The sequence below is a fragment of the Drosophila grimshawi genome, unplaced genomic scaffold (assembly GCF_018153295.1).
Source record: "Drosophila grimshawi isolate 15287-2541.00 unplaced genomic scaffold, ASM1815329v1 contig_1377, whole genome shotgun sequence".
NCBI lineage: Eukaryota > Metazoa > Arthropoda > Insecta > Diptera > Drosophilidae > Drosophila > Drosophila grimshawi.
Window position 1 is genome coordinate 15,393,810 of NW_025062900.1, and position 16,847 is coordinate 15,410,656.

At 43.2% G+C, this 16,847-nt stretch overlaps 5 protein-coding genes across 7 annotated transcripts; 3 read left to right on the forward strand and 2 right to left on the reverse strand.

The window, feature by feature from the left end:
- The first annotated feature begins 405 nt into the window (after positions 1-405).
- Positions 406-4,014, forward strand: LOC6561524 (1-acyl-sn-glycerol-3-phosphate acyltransferase alpha). Of its 3 annotated transcripts, none has more exons than XM_001988017.3 (3): positions 406-461; positions 2,902-3,113; positions 3,180-4,014. In XM_001988017.3, the coding sequence occupies exons 2-3, from the start codon at positions 2,938-2,940 to the stop codon at positions 3,817-3,819; spliced, it is 816 nt and encodes a 271-aa protein (XP_001988053.1). In that variant the 5' UTR covers positions 406-461; positions 2,902-2,937; the 3' UTR covers positions 3,820-4,014. The 3 variants fall into 3 exon arrangements, with proteins under 3 accessions (XP_001988053.1, XP_032591618.1, XP_032591617.1); XM_032735727.1 differs by lacking the exon at positions 406-461 and adding an exon at positions 675-692; XM_032735726.2 differs by lacking the exon at positions 406-461 and adding an exon at positions 2,226-2,288.
- A 536-nt stretch (positions 4,015-4,550) lies between these two features.
- LOC6561523 (beta-alanine-activating enzyme) lies at positions 4,551-8,392 on the forward strand. Its single transcript, XM_001988016.3, has 6 exons — positions 4,551-5,022; positions 5,080-5,418; positions 5,521-5,802; positions 5,864-6,306; positions 6,362-7,698; positions 7,763-8,392. The coding sequence occupies exons 1-6, from the start codon at positions 4,640-4,642 to the stop codon at positions 8,171-8,173; spliced, it is 3,195 nt and encodes a 1,064-aa protein (XP_001988052.1). The 5' UTR covers positions 4,551-4,639; the 3' UTR covers positions 8,174-8,392.
- Positions 8,385-12,616, reverse strand: LOC6561415 (DNA excision repair protein ERCC-5 homolog). The gene is made up of 5 exons (XM_032735724.2): positions 12,500-12,616; positions 12,254-12,429; positions 9,953-12,184; positions 9,451-9,892; positions 8,385-9,394 (listed from the first exon to the last, which is right to left on the reverse strand). Exons 1-5 carry the CDS (start codon positions 12,585-12,587, stop codon positions 8,505-8,507), a joined length of 3,828 nt encoding a protein of 1,275 aa, XP_032591615.1. The 5' UTR covers positions 12,588-12,616; the 3' UTR covers positions 8,385-8,504.
- A 190-nt stretch (positions 12,617-12,806) lies between these two features.
- Positions 12,807-13,403, reverse strand: LOC6561414 (DNA polymerase epsilon subunit 3). Its single transcript, XM_001988014.3, has one exon. The coding sequence runs from the start codon at positions 13,339-13,341 to the stop codon at positions 12,934-12,936; it is 408 nt and encodes a 135-aa protein (XP_001988050.1). The 5' UTR covers positions 13,342-13,403; the 3' UTR covers positions 12,807-12,933.
- Positions 13,404-13,569: 166 nt separating this feature from the next.
- LOC6562803 lies at positions 13,570-16,703 on the forward strand. Its single transcript, XM_001988013.2, has 2 exons — positions 13,570-14,653; positions 14,709-16,703. The coding sequence occupies exons 1-2, from the start codon at positions 13,706-13,708 to the stop codon at positions 16,548-16,550; spliced, it is 2,790 nt and encodes a 929-aa protein (XP_001988049.1). The 5' UTR covers positions 13,570-13,705; the 3' UTR covers positions 16,551-16,703.
- Positions 16,704-16,847: the final 144 nt, after the last annotated feature.

The window sequence follows — 16,847 nt, forward strand, 5'->3', positions numbered from 1 at the left end:
CTAGAGATGGACCCGTGAGCAAAACATAAATGAGAGCGCCGAACTATGGACCATCCCAACACTTGTTGAATGCAATTTGATTTAAAATAAGAAATGTTGCACCAACGAAATTAAACTGCTAACATTGAGACTCCTTAAAATAAAGTTAGCTATGAATAGAGTCGATTCAAAACGAATCGTTAATTAAGTGGATGAGTCGTTAGTTAGAACACGAAGCGCACGCACACCCTCCACAATTGCGCGCGCACACACACATTGACACGTATTGCAGAGCATGCGAGAGTCTCGTTTAATTCACTGTTCGCTGACTGGCATTTATATTAAGCGAGCGCTGGCGGCAAGTTGTTTTGAATGGAAGTGCAATTATAGTTGTTCGGTATAACTACTTAACTTCCAATTCAAATAAAAGTAATAAGCTAATATCAAAAATCACACACTGTTTCTAACATTTGTGCGACAAGGTAAAATCGGCTTTAAGTGTTTAGTGTATGTGCAGCCATAAAGAACTTTTGAAAAGCACCGGTAAATGCTGACACCTGACGGGGCTTAAGAGCAACAGCAGAAAAAAAACGAAGAACACGAAGATTTAAAATTAACCCACAACAATAACTATTTAAGTGGAATTAACGGGGCTTGCAATCTGCCTGTTGTTTAGCTGTGTGTTACTTCCGCCTGTTGCTGTATGTTTGTATGTATGTATATGTACGCCTGCGAATATTTCAACTATCCGAACAATTCATCGTATTGTTAATTTCGTCGTCGTTATGTGCTCGTCATACGTGTGCGTGTCATCATCATGAACTACCCTGTGTCCTTTCATTGTCTTACCTCCTCACATCCCTCCAGACCAGCCCCTGGCCATAGATTTATGCTTTGTGCTGCTGAGCTACCCATAGTATTCTGTTTCATATATTTCAATTTATTTCCGCTCCTGTTTGTACGTGTGTATGTAGATATGTACATTGCTGCATATCCCATGCGTCCCAGTTCGATGGTATTACTAATTCATATTGCGTGATAAAAACTTGATAATTTCATGATAAAATATGCAGGAGGGTAAGATATTCATTTACGGTCTGTCGATAAACTTTGGCCCTAATTAAATCCAAAACAAGAAGGAATATTTACGTCATTCCGATATTAAACGTTAAATATGTACATGATATAATGGTATATATATATATATAAAGCTTTCCGAATAATCTAAGTAAGCTAATTTGCCTATGTACAATTTAGTCATTCGATTTCAAGTCGTGTGATTTCGAGACAGACGTATTTAAAACAGTTGTGAGTCGGTCGACATCGTAAAAATTTTATTAATAATATATATATTTGTCGAAATCATGACACTGTCTTATCAGTATTATGAGCAAATGGTCTCAGAATGAAATATTACTCGATCCTTACGACAGGTAATAAATGACGTCGAGTACAAGGTATTTGAGAACCGTTTACAATACATCGTATTGAATTAGTGTAGATTATTTATTATTCATAAATCATGAAATCATTCTTATAATTTTTGCTAATTCGTCATAACTTGTTTAATTAAGCATTATTATTTGACTTATTTTCGTTACATACGCAATATCTAATTTAAATATTTATTGATCTGTATTGAGTTACGATTCCTTGTATCTATGAAATGGATACATTGCTTGCATTGCTTTGTTTACTGACAGACTAACAAACTGTATTACGCCATATTGTAATAAAATCCATAATAATAATATGCTTAGAAACCTGGCAGAAGTTTATATACAATTCGTATGCAGCTTTAATAGTGTCTATCCTTATACATGTTTTCTCAACTTTTTGATCTGCACTTGTGGACGAATTTAACTGATTTTTGACCTTAAAAAAACCGTTTATTATCAGACCCCCTGCATATTGTGTTCTGATAACACCTAAATGTATTTGTGAGTAATACTAATTTAAACGTTCTAAATAAATATCACTGTAAAATGATAATCTCTACCCTGACGCACATACATTCACTACGTTAAGTGATTAGTCTTATAAATATGGAAATCAATATATGCTCATATTGCTGGCTTCTGAGCAATTTTATAATACACTGTATCAGCGTTATATCAAGGTTCAATGTATTAATCCAAACACAATGTGGAACTGCTATCAACCAGAAAAATTTGAAATGCTGATAAGCACTTGCCATTTATAATTGTTGAAACTTTGCTGTTAAAGACTCCACCTCTGTGAAATGGATTTTTAGTTTTGTTTGGGTCTCCAACTGCTTCTGACGTGTCTACATCGATAAAACTACACCTGTGAGTCAGCCCTGAAGTAATTCAATTAAACCGTAACATACTTTGTTTAAAATAGTGGCCCGTAAAATTACCCTATTGTACTATTCCCGTGGCTCAGAGCATTAGCCAAATGAGTATTTTGGCGCTCATATGATAAGCTACCGTTGCGTAGTAAAACAAGAGATTATATTAGGCGAACTATAATTTTTTAATGCTGTACACATATATGGATATGTATAGCTGCGTATCCAGGTGACTTCTTATCTCGCCATGCAGGTGTTTTAAAATCGATTTAGATATAATATACATTTGTATCTTTATACGTGATAACAAAAAAGTTAACAGCAAGCAAGCTGACAATACTTAATAATGTTTTGAACAAAGTTCTTATACATCACAGTATGCATTTAAATACTTTTTAGCAAATTGAAGTAGATTTAAGTAATTGTAGCACTCTGCTCAAAAATAATTATTAATTAAGGCATTAAACAATAAATATCAATTGAGAAATGAAGTGAATTGAAAGTAGACATCTTAACTGTAAATTATATCCTCTAAGTTCACTACGACTTTTTTGCAAGCTTTTTCTATGCTCAAATTTATTTATATTTATATCTTCTATTGAATTTTGCAGTATCGCTTGATCCTGAGCCTGGATACAAGTTTACTAATGGCATGCACCTTTGAAATAATTGGCCTCGGCTGCGTCGTTGCGCTCATTTTGAGCATTGCAGCCAAGGCACCTTATCAGACGAGGTTGATTATTGTGATGTTTGGAGCGGGTGTATCTGTACTGATATGTCTACCATTTATGCTCCTGCGTCCGCGCGACTATCGGAACGGGCTGTATGTCGAGTTTTGCTGGACAAAATTGCAGTTTCTCTTTTAATAATTATTATTTTTTATTAACAGTGTCCCATCCTGGTTATTCGTTCAGATATGCAAGCTAATGGGTATTACGATGGAGGTGCGTGGTACGGAGAACGTAAAAAGTGAACATGGCAGCGTTGTTCTAATGAATCACCAGAGTGCTTTGGACTTGTGCATGCTTGGACATCTGTGGCCGGTGATTGGCAGGGCAACTGTTGTGTCCAAAAGGGAAATTCTTTATATTCCCTTCTTTGGGGTTGGCGCATGGCTGTGGGGCACTTTGTTTATTAACCGGTCACGGAAGACCGACTCTATTAATTCGCTGCAAAAGGAGGCGATAGCAATTAAAGAGCTCAACTGCAAGATTTTAGTATTTCCAGAAGGCACACGCAACTCCAAGGATACCCTGCTGCCATTCAAGAAGGGCTCCTTTCACATTGCCCTCCAAAGCAAGTGCACAATACAGCCGGTGGTTATGTCGAAATACGAGTTCTATGATGAAAAGACGAACGGTTTCCGACCCGGCCATGCAATCATACAAATACTGCCCGAGATATCAACGGATGGCTATAAAAAGGAAGATATGGACAAGCTGATCGAGCATTGTCGCTCGGTTATGCAGGAGGAATTCACAAGGCTGACTAAGGAGAGACTCGCCTTGAATGCGAAAAAACATTCGTAGAATATTATTTATGTAATATAAGATTGAACTCAAGTACACTAATTGTCGTTACTTTTAACTGAGCCAAACAATATGCTTGATATTGTGAAAATCAAAAGAAGATATTTATGTATATATATATATAACGGATTTAAATTGATTTATTAGTGTTAAGTTTAATGGATAACAATACAACATAAATACCGCTTGAGCCTATTTTTGATTAACTTTTAACTGTTATTAGAATTCACCAAGTAAATGTTCGGGTATAATTGAAACTTGCCAAAACTAACCAAATGTTTTTCAAGGCTTTTACTTACATGCGAATGTATAGGTATATTTAGTTAATGGTTAGGTATTTTCTTAATTGAAATTTATTAAAAAGAATAAATGTTTCACAAATGTTTTTTTTATTTATTGTGGTTAGTAAGAAAATTAATGTTATTTAAGGTTCCTCTTAAGATCTGGGGAATATGTTGCCCAAACCTTAACTGGATTTTACTTTTTTAAAATGTTTGATTTGACTTCATTTTTAAAATTCACAGCCATATTTTATTTAAGTTTGTTTATTCAAATTTCGGTAGGCCCAACTGATGATAATTTTAATTGTTATCGTTTTTGTCGTTACACTTATCGATACATGAAATCCATTGTTCCCATTGTGAAATCAAACAGCTGATTAGTGGAACCGTGATAAAGAAAAGCATCAACACAGTTCAAATCGGCTTGCAACTAACAACAATTATTAATATTCTGCATTTGTACATTTTATTCAAATATTAAACTCTGATGTCAACACTAAATACTCAATTAAGAAGAATAGAAAAGAGATAGCTAAAAGATGGAACAAGTGCAAATAAAAACCGAGCTAGAAGATGACAATGATGAATTTGTGGCCCATTCAGACCCTCAGGAAACTCATGTAGAGTCCAGAGACTCAGAGACAACTCTGGATATAGTGGTCAAGTCGGAAATTGATATTGAGCCGACAATTGTGGCTGAGACTCAGAAGTTATACGATATAGAGAGACTGCGTATTTTTGGTGATGTGCCCTTTGTCATCAAGCGAATGGAGCCAGAGGACTTTTCAATCAGCTATACCAAAGCGGTGAGCAGCGTGGAAACAATCTTGGAGCGATTGAGACGCAACCAGGTGCCAATGAGCACCGGCATTGCCTTTCGCATTGAAAAACACACACCCTCGTCATGCATATTGATTATAGCGTGAGTCGAATTTACAAATCGAACCTGAAATCACAAACTAATTGATTTCCATTTCAGCATACTGAATCACAAATGTCATTTCTATTGCACAGAATATGGGATGCTGTCGGAAGCGCTGCATGGTCAGATGTGTCGTGCTGGCATTGATTACCTAATTGTTAACAGTCATATGCCTGTTGGTAGCGATTACTTCGAGCTCCTCGACACCTATCTCGTCTATAATGAAGAATACAAGCTGTTCAAGCTGAAGCATACTTCTACTGATCCACCACCTCAGGCAATGGCGTCTTTGCCAAATAACATGTGCTACACAATTACGACTACTGGGACCACAGGATTACCAAAGTTAATACACGTACCTTATGAATCCATTCAGCCCAATATAATTGGACTAAGGTGCGTTAAAGATCTCTCTAAAAGAGAGTGGGTTACGACTTGAACGTTTGCCAACAATAGAAACCTATGTCTGGACTAAGACTCTTTTTTATTTAAGAACAGTCAAAAGCTAAACATATCCATGGCTGACATCATTTACCTGGGCACTCCTTGCACCTTTGATCCATCTGTAGTCGAACTGTTTTTGGCCATGCAGAATGGTGCTGCAGTGCTCATCAGCCACTGTTTGATGCGTGAGTCGCCCAAACGAGTTTTGAGTGCCCTTTTCCCCAGCTGTGTAACCACGCCCGGCATCACCGTATTGCAAATGACGCCATCAGTGTTCAGGCAGTTTGGTGCGAACGCGATACGTGAACACATCTTAAGCCGCTCGAGTACATTGAGGTATTTACTGAATCCTAACGATCCTAATGAGAATCACTTTGAAAATCACTCTTGTGTTTAGAGTATTACTCTTGGGTGGAGAACCATTTCCGTCAACTGCAGAGCTGACCACCTGGATGGAGCCAGAGGTGCTGTGTCAGAAGCAAATCTGTAACATCTATGGCATCACGGAGGTTTCGTGCTGGAGCACAATGCACATTCTTAAGACGCTGCATTCGCGTGTCCCTTTGGGAACGCCCATTGATGATCAGACCGTATTGCGTATCAAACTTCTGCCAGTAGAAAATATTTCAAGCGTTGGCTGTGGTGAACTTTGGCTAGGCAGTGCAACGCGTCGCTGCTATATACCAGAAACTGATGATGTGGATAGCGAGGAGAGAACAAATTCTGAAATTTGTTTTCGCGCCACGGGTGATCTGGTGCGACGTCTTCACGACGGTTCCATCGTTTACGAAGATCGTGCCAATGATGTTGTCAAACGTGGCGGGAACCGCATTAGCCTAAGTATGACAGATTAAACAAATATAAGGATATACCATTAAATATTCCTTTTTTTCAGGCCACATTACACGCAAGATAGAGAATTGCTTGCAAAGCAGCGAGCTGGCCATCTGTCTGTGGCAGGTGCAGTTGGAAAAGCTCATCTGCTGTATTCGAAGTCTGGAGCTCAAGACGAAGGTGCAACAGAGGGTGCAGACTTTTGACATACTCTCTAAGCTGATGGCTGTCGAGCAGCCGGACAGATTCGTTTACCTGCAACACTTTCCCTGCAATGCACATGGCAAGCTGGACAAGAACTTGCTGCTTAAGGAGTCAACACTATTGGCGCAGCCCGCCCAAGACATACTAAAGAGTTTTCTACACGACAGGCTGGAGTGTGTGAACGAGCCAAATGAGAAAGTGGAGAAAGCGACAAAGAAACAACGCGTGGCGCCTCAATTGAAGTTGCCAAAGATATCCAGCGACTACAATCTGAGTTTTCGTCAGGCGGGAGGATCGTCATTCCATGCGATAACGTTGTGCCGAGAAATTGGCCTACAGATGTGCATTGACGATGAGCAGCGGCATCTGTTTGACCTGCTGCTGGACGAAAATGTACCGTTGCGCGACGTGCTGAGCTACCTGGATAAAGCGAAGCTTGTGGCACACAATACCAAAATAAAACCAGTTGAGCCCATTTCGAATTCCACGGTTAGTCCGAAAGCCAATAGCGGACTGGTCATCAGACGCATCGAAAAGCTGGACATTAACTGTCAGTTCCAATGGAAGGTGAATTTCGGCAAGTGTATTGATTCACCGGTGGCACAATTCGATGATCGTTATGTGTGCGTGGGCGCCCATTCGAAGATACTACGTACCCTCGATGCGATGTCGGGCAAAGAGGTATGCCAGATGAAGCTCAGTGACCGCATTGAGTGCAAAGTCACGTTTGCTAGCAAGCAGCTGGCCATTGTGGGGTGCTACGATGGTTGCCTGTATGGATTCGATCCCATGGAGGGTAAAGTTTTATGGTGCGCTGAAATCGGTGGCATGATCAAATCGCAGCCATTCCTCTCATCGAACGGTGACCGCGTTGTGGTCTGCAGCTATGCAGACGACTATAATGTCATATGCCTGTCCATGGATCGGCAGCAAATACTCTGGTGCATGCGCATTGGCAGAAAGGGAATTTTTGCTAGTCCACTGGAGCTGACCGGGCAACAGGCGGTGATTATTTGCACACTGGATGGTCATTATGCACGCGTCTCGCTACTGAATGGCGCGATGCAGTGGCTCCAGAGGTGTAAGAAACCCTTCTTCTCATCACCCGTCCTGCTGGACTCGAGTGCTGACATCTTTGCCTGCGCCGAGGTAGCTGGACGCGTCCATGCCTGCGATGTGAATAGTGGAAAGATTGTAAGCTCACTTGAATAATATTTAATATTGACATATTAAATTATATTATGCTCTCTCTTTCAAGCTGGCCACTTATGCAGTGGAGGGCGACATATTCTCTTCGTTGGTAGCGAAGACGACGCCCACACACATGGGACACACTTTGGTGCTCTTTGGATGCATTGATCATCACGTGTACTGCCTGCGATGCAAAACGAGTGCCGGTCCAAAGACGTCTTTGGAGCTACAATGGAGGGTGAATGTGGGCGGTTCAATCTATGCGACACCCACAATACTAACAATAGAGCCAAGTCAGAATTTGGTATTTTGTTGCACCACCGATGGTCAAATTGCGATTACAAATCTGAGCACCGGGCAGATGCAGTTTTGGGACAAGCTGCCAGGCGAATTGTTCTCCGCGCCGTGCTACATTGAGAGCCTTAGACGCATTTATTTGGGTTGCCGTGATAATTATTTGTATTGTATGGGAATTTAAGAATAACGAATGATCAAGTAAAAGATTCTAATCAATTTTTGGACTCTAAAAGAAATCCAAGTTGTGCCATTATCTTTTCCTTGAGTATCAACTTATTATATTATCCGATCAATTTGAATAATACATATACATATATATAGATTTAAACTCTGTACCCAAAATATCTTCCCGACTCACGTCCTTAAACGAATTAAGGCAATAAAAATAGTTGTTTTTAAATGTGTTGACTTTTTATTGGTTTTGGCTGCTAATATACATGAAAATGATTATTATTTACACATGATTCATTAACAAATCTAACGAAAATGCGAACAGTTTCAAAAAGTTTCATTTATTTCGAAGATCTTAAGCTTGTCCTTAAAACCTCCGCTGCCTTCGCCTTGTTCTGCCGCATTTGCTCCAGATCGCGTTCTCTTTGGGGTATTACCTCCTTGGTGTTGGGAATGCGTGCGCATTTGGCGGGCTTCGAGGTAGCCTCAGACGTGGAAGGCATTTCACTCGTTGTTGCCTCCGTTTCTTTTGCGCCTTTTCGTTTGACACGTCTTGGACGTGCAGGACGATTCTTATCCCCATCTTCTTCATCCAAGGGAGCTTCCTGGGCTTTCGTTGTCAACGCTGCGGCGTTTCGTGCACGACGAGTTGCCCGTTTCGGTTTCTCCGGCGTTTCCGCATCAATTTTACCAGACATTTTATCAATTGCTGTCTGAACACGTTTGCTGACCATTGGCTGCTGCACTCGAAGCGCACTCTTTGCCGTGAAGTAATTGCGTATGGAGCCTTGAATCTTCTTCTCGTTGATTTTCTTCATGACCGGCATGAGAATGTCATCAGTCTTGGACGTGGTCCAGCCAAAGAACTTACGCGCGAATTCGCGTATGGACTCCACATCGGGTGAGCCCCAACTGAAAGCGTCGCGGGTCTCATCAACTTTGGGCGTTAAGTATGCTTCCACAACGGACGAACTGGGAAAACCCTCGTGCAGATTTATGTTCTTGAGTTTCTTGCGCAGAGAAATACGCGCCGTGCTGCCGACTGGTATGTTGGCATTGTGTTGCGACTGCCACCAGTCTCGGAATTTAACTAATGTGGACAGGACAGACTGATTGGTGATGGCGCTTCCATTGCTAGCCGTATCCAATGATGTAGTAGCAGAATCCAACTTAGACGTCGTAAAGGAAGCCAGTATTTCAAGAGCAGTTACGGCACCAATGCCGTGTATACCTGCAACAGATTTGCTTATTATACTTATATTCAGTAAAATAAGTAGTTGGGTTCACCTGTAGTATAATCACTGCCCACGAGGCAAGCGAGCTGAATGAGCTTGCTGCGATTGCAGTTAAATGTCTGCTCAATTTGCTCGGCCCGAAACTCAAGCACATGCTTATTTTGAGCAAAGAAATTCTTGTAGACAGTGCGACCACCAAACAGCCAGATATCGCTATCATCCGTTATGGTGCCATTGGTTATCTCCACGGCATTGAGGAAAGCGCATTGGGCTTCCGCTTCCATTGGTGCCACAATGTACGGTATGCCAAATAGGCGTAACAGCTCCTGGCAATCGTTGCTCATCCGCTGACTAATCGACATACCCATTCGATCCTGTCGATTGCGTTCGGCTTCCAATTCCCGGCGCTCCTTTGCCAAATCAGTTGCCATTTTCTCTAGTTCTTCAGATGTGTTCTGTGATTTCAATGCATCTGCTGCATCCTTAATAAGGTCCTGCAAATTATATTTATATTTATATTTAAAACAGTCATATCATTTATTTGAAGAACATACCTCAGTATTAACTGGCTGAACCTCTTCGGGCTTTTCACCATTCTCAAAAAGTGACTTTGCCGCTTTGCTTGGTTTTTTGCTGGGTGAGACGTCACCCTCATCCAACTTCTCTCCCGAACGTTTGCCTCCCGATTTTGGTGTACGCCTTACATAGAACGGTTTGGCCACCTTGGGAGTTGTGGGCGGCGTTACCTCAGTATCCTGTGGCTTTTCGGGTGTGCGTTTAATCTTGTATGTTGTTTCAAAGTAATCGGTTATTGCTTTGCTCTTGCTTGGCGTTTTATTTGGCGACGTGGTTTTCGTATCCTGTTCAGTGTCGCATAACTCAATGACTTCCTTAGACTCAGGAGGAGCTGGCACTTTCGCACTCTCATCGTCTGAGGAGAGTTCTATGACCATACTATTGCTTAGTTTAACTGATTCCAATTTAATGTTTTTAACTTCATCCGTTTGTCGCTTGAGCTCATCAAGTATGGAGCTCAGAGCTGGTGCCGGTTTCTCGATTTCTTTTGTGGCAATCAGTTTAATATTTTCACTATTTTCAGAATCTTTAGAAATGTTTAACACTTTTTTGGACTTCTCTTCTGACTCTGTGCAATTTTCCTTCATTTTAGGTGCGTTGTCTTCTGAATCTAATACTTGTTTTTCGGTCTCTGTTGTGAGAATTCCTTCATTTCCTTCGTTATTGTTGTCTACTGATTCTTTTGCCTCAATAACACTATCAATCGATTGCTCTTTTATTTCTTCTATGAGCAATTTAGCAACAGGATCTTCAGCATCACCAGTGACTGCTGCCTGAGTCTTAAGATCCTTTAGCTCGCTTTCATTTTCAAAAAGGTCCGCAAAGAGATCATCTCCTTCATTCAGTTGGTCTTTAATGTCCACACAGATTTCGAGACTCTGTTTGCATTCTGTTGGCATTCCCTTTACCTCAACAACTTCTTCCAAGTCTGAATCAGTATCGCTATCAATGACTTCAACTTGTTCCGATTTGTTTAGATCTGCAACGGATGCCTTCTTACTCTGTTCAATTGCCATGGCGAGTAGTTTAGCTTCTTCTGCTGAATTGTTGGCTGTGTCAGCCTTTGCTAATGTATCATTGACATTTGTGTTGTGCAGCAGTCGCTCCAGAGACTGTGTATCATTCAGTTGTGTCGCTTCCATGATATTTTCAACCTCATCTTCGTTCATGCCACCGTACTCGATCATGTAGGTACGTGCTGGACCCTTTGCCGCATGACGCAAGTTCTTGCTTTGTTCGCGATTCAATCGCAAGTCCTGATCAGAATCGTAATCATAGTCCTTTTCGTCATATACTTTTGTTTCCTCAAGCGATAGTGCCAATGCCATTTGTAAGTCTGCATCGTATTCTACACCCAATTCTTTCTTACTTTTATCGTTGAACGCGGGTGGCTTCACAGCGTTCGCCGAGGTAGATGGCTTTTCTTCATTTTCATCGTGTTCATCGATTTCGTCCTTGATGGTCTCACATTTTACTTTGATTTTGCTTTCCTCCGTAGCCATGGATTTCTTTTTAAGATCACGCACCAAGAGGAATCGTACGTGCTCATCTGAGCTAATTTGACGCGTATTTTGCTCAATTGCCGTGGGTGTAACGATGCCCTCCTCACTGAAGAACTCGGATAGCTCTGCATAGGTCAGTGTACGGCCACCCATCTCATCCTCGGCCTGTTCGAGGCTCTCCTGAACGGCACGTCGCTTTAGCAGGCGCTTCATTTGGAATGAGCAGAAGTCATCGCTTCGTGCCGGCAGCTCATGGAGGCGACCCCAGGAGGATTGCTTACGCGTCTCCTTTATGTCTGTGAGTATTTCGTGACGGACATCGGCCGGCAGGTTCTTAAAATGTTGACTGCGCACATCGATGGCCTGCAAGCTGGCGTTGTATGAATGTCTTGCAGTTGACTCATCGAAGGAGCTGTCCGACGTGGCACTGGTACTTGCATACTCCTGATCCTGATCCTCGTAGTCGCTTTCACTAATTTGAGCTGAAGATGATGTTGCTGGCAGTTCCGGCAACTTGAACAGATCGTCTTCATCAGTTTTGCTTGACTTTGCTGCAGCTCCACGCTTAATGGGTGACTTGAGCAGCATTTCCGCGTTGGTGCCCAGCGCCTGTTGCACCACCTTCTCCTTAGCGAGTGACTGCAGCAAGAGTGCCTGAATGCGATCAGCCTCATTGCTCAGCTTGCTGCGCTGTTGCTGACGGCGAGCCTAAAAATTATAATCAAAAATAGTTTAACGAACCAGTTGCAAGCGATGCAACCAGCAGGACAAACTGACAATTGTATCGCGCTTCAATTGCGGCACGCTGCCATCAAATATGAAAACCGGCCGCACACGATAATAAAGCAATTTGCACAGGCGATGGAAAAGACCCAACAGATGAGCATTGTTCAGTGCGGATCCCTTGCTGTCCTGAAAGCCTTTCACAACCTGATGCAGCCATATCGAAATATCTTTGTGCAAGAAAAATGAGAAATGTTTATTGAGAATTTCACAATCTGGCATAAGGAGTAAAGTTTTTACCAACGGCCAGCACCTTTCCCTCCAGTGTCTCCACCGGCACCGGTTTGCCACAAGGCTCTATCAGCTTCCACAGACCAGTTACACCCATTTGGCATATAATTATAAGTGAACAACATGCAGCGAAGTAAATTATTAAAAAAAGCCATGCAAAATGCCTGGCTTGCAGCTAGAGATGAGCGCGTGATGAATTCCATTTAATACGATATAAAAAGACACCAGACACCCGAACAAATTATATACACGAGACGAAAAACACGAAATATTTATATTTTGTGTTTACAATATGCAAGAATTCCTGCAGTCCTGATTGTGTTTTGTATTAATTGTTTATATTTTTATCTGTTAGATAAACTATGATAATATGAGGATTATTAGGACTATACATTTATATCTATATAAAAAGTATTTGAAAAGCCGAATTGGTTGCTTGACCATTATTTATTGGCGTCTTCATTATCGGCAGCAGCAGCTGCTGCAGCTGAGCTGCTACTCGCTGTGGCATCTCCAGTACTGATATCCTTTTTGCTGTTTGCCTTGCTCTCTTTTTTATCCTTCACCATCTTTCTGTACGCCTCCAAGTCCTGAGTGAGCGATGGCACAAAGCTCTCAAAGTCCAGTTCGTTGAGCGTCTGCAAAATATCCTTGGCCGTAATGGTCCTGTGGTTCTGCTTGTGTGCCAATGCCGTCGATGATGAAGTTATAAATATGACAAAAACAGAAGCGGCCTTTGCAATTGCAACACGCGCCTCCTTGCTGACATTGGAGCCATCGGGCAGAGCATCCTTGATCAGGCGGGCAATCACTGCGTTCGGTAAATTCAAGTCTTCGATGCGTTCGACCATGTTGAAGTCTATATGTATCTTTAATACTTGATGCGGTTAAACTGTAAATATTTAGCGCAAATGCGTGCGTTGTTATTCCTTCCCGCGTTAAGAACAGATGATTTCAACAGTGTTGGGTAACTGCAGGCGCGTTGTCTTGCGAAAGTGCTGTACGCTTATCGATATATCGGTATTGTATCAACAAACTTCGCCACAAACGCAAACATTTTGCGCGTTTTATTAATTTGGTAATTTAAAACTGAGAGTTGCATAAATGTGCAAGAGACAGTCAACAAGTATATGTCAGCTGTTTTATTTTGAGCCCAGGTGATACAATACCTGTGGGTGTGCCACCTACCGCAATAACAATAGTGTTCACACGCACATGGAGAATTCGGCGGCGACGCCGACGACGACAACAAACAAAACAACAACGTCAAAGAAACGCAGGCACAGCGAATATCATGATCCCGATTATGGTTTCGACTACGACAGCTCCGCCACTGGCTCCCATGTGGAGAAGCGCGTCAAGCAAGAGCAAGAATACCCAGAGAATGACGAGCAGCAGCAGCCTGAGCAGAGAATCCCTGTTACCAATGTTGAAAGTGTGGCACAATTAAAGCGCATCGAGCAAATTATTTACGCCGAATTCCAAAAGGAATTGACCCTAAAGGAGCAACAGTTGGGCGAGATCGATGGCCGACTTTCGCAAGCACGCCAGCTCTTGGACAAGCTGCGTTACCATGTGGTCAACGACTACTATAAGAAGCAACAAGTTCCGCTAACAGCTCCCGATGTGGCCCGGGTACGATCCAGCGACACATTATTTGGGGATGGGCTTGAAAGTGCCGGAGCGCAGCTGCCCTTGCATCCGGCCATCAAAAAGATTGTGGGCAAACGGCCAGCTCCCATCCAGCTGCATCTGCCAGAGCGCACAGCTGCAACGTTGGCAAAACAGACGATTAGGCTGCGTAATCCGGCACATCGACGAGCCGAGCGTCGACGGCAACAAAAGATACGCGAGCAGGGCATTGTTACGGATCACACGCAGGAGACGCGCAAGGAGCCGGAAGTGGCTAGCGGCGAGGAACAGCCCTGCACCAGCAGGCAGGCGGCATACAAACAGCAAATGGAACTGGAGGCATCTGTGCCGGCACTCAATACCTCCCGCTTGAACAACAAAAACAAGTTTCATTTTGTGGTGGGCAACACATCCAAGTATCTAGGTGGTGTGGATTCGGATGTCCAAAATGGTCAGGCGCTTGCCTACAAATGGTTGGTCTATGTGCAAGGCAAAAATCTGCCAATGCCACCGGAGACGTACTTGAGAAAGGTGAGTCATTGCTTATATCGTAGTTGGATCGTATTAACTGTTTAAATTGTTTTAGGTGCGCTTCCAATTGCATCATTCATATCGACCCAATGACATTGTGGATGTGCATTCGCCTCCCTTCCAGTTGACACGTCGAGGCTGGGGTGAGTTCCCCATGCGTATACAGCTCTATTTCCAGGAGCATCTGCAGCAGAAGCCTGTCCAGCTAATGCATACTATTGTGCTGGACAAGACGATGTGCGGCTTGCACACCATGGGTGGCGAGACTACTGTGGAGGTTTGGCTGCGTGCTGATATTCCTGACACGAAGACGACGACGACGACAACGCCAACGTCTACGGAAGTCAAGAAAGAACCGCTGATGGCAACAACACCTGCAATAAAAACACTATCTCCACCGCTGGACAGTTCCAAGCCGCGCACCATTTCCATTACGCAGAACAAAGAGGATCTGGATGATAATCTGTTTGCGTGCATTAACAAAATCGAGCTAAGCGATGACATTGAACAAATCGAGCCCACTGTGCTCGTCTCGGAGCAGCTGAAGCTGAGCAGCCCCAAAAAGCAGACACAAACAGTTTCCATCGAGCATGAACCTGTCCCAAAACCCAGTTTTGCAGTCAATGGCGGCAGTAGTGGTTACAAAAGTCAACAGCTGCGCAACGGACACAACAAAGCGCAAGTGAAGAACGTTGTCTTTCAGAAAGCGGGAAAGCTCTACATAATTGATCCGCTGCAATCGAAGTTGAAGCAGGCCGCCAAGCAGCAATCGCTGCTCAAGCCGCAGCTCAGTCTGCTCAAGCAGCCAACACAGCAGTTGTCCAAGCGTTGGCACCTGCTGCAGTGCATCCAAAACGATCACGGTTATGCGAATATGAGCAGCCAGGAGGAGCTGCCAGTGCCAGCGTCGCCACTAAGCCAGCGTCTGAGTCTCGAGCAGCGCTTTTGCGGCACACAGTTCCAGAGTATGCGGAGTGCTGTGGAGTTTCTGCTGCGCCGGCTGCCACTGACTAGCACAATGATGGTCAGTGAATTTGCCTTTGGCAGACATAGCCCGGCTGCATTCCAAGCGCAGTCGGCCTTGCGTCAACGCTTCTTCGAATGCATGCGCGGACGCACCTTGTTGCGCTGCATGCGGCAACATCAACGACTTCAGCACCTGCATGCTAGCAAGAAGGAGCACTTCTGGAGCATACGCGAGATTGTGGCCTTTGCACGCTTGCACGGATATACGCCGCCCTTAAAGATGCTAACGGTCAGCCGGCAAAGAGCTAGCTCAGCGTCATTACCCTTATCGGAGCGTGTGCAACAGCAACTAAAGGAGGAGCCGCAGCCGCAACTATTGGCCTTTTCAACGCTCACCCCATGCTCCCGCCTGAACAGCTGGCTGGCACAACAGACGAAACGCCTGCCAAGTCGTAAAAGAATCGTAGACGACCAACAGCTAGTCGACGTGGTTGGACTGAATCCGCCTAGCTTGAAAAGACCACGGCCTCCCAATTTATCTGACCATTTAATAAATCGTCAGTTGCTATATTTACCGCCGCCCGAGGAACTCGACGCATCCACGCAGCTGGTGCACGACATGTGCAAAGATGTGGGCATTGTTCTCAATGCAGAAATCAGCGTTCCAGGCGTATCTCAGTCCCTGGCGCTCACCGTACTCGCGCATGTGCTTCGAATGTTCATCGAGAAGTTGGTGCGTCGCGCCGTGGCTGCCAAACTGCAGCAACAACAGCAATCGCCGCATACGATAGATGCACTGCCTCCGGCGGCAGCCAATGTAGAAGTGACCTTGCTACCCCACGATATCGGACGTGTGATCGCCAAGAGTGCAGAACTCGATTTCCTTGGCAATTGTAACCTGGGTGTGGAGTATACGGATTCGCAGTCCTAGTCATTGCCACAGTCGCAGTTGCCATTGTGTATGGAATTTACTCACCATTTACCATTCGCCTAGTTCAAAATCCTCTGGGATATTAGCTATAGACAAATAGGTTACCACTAAATATACTTATTTTATGTATGTAATAAATAAATTATAACTTTTTATATGCCTAATTTTTGTGTTGTTTAACCAAGAACTATTTGCTTTGATATATTCACTTAATTGTGTGAAATTATCTCTGGTTAGATATTAGAGCTGACCATGTCAATAACCTATTGAGAATGTTCATCATCAATGGGTGTCATT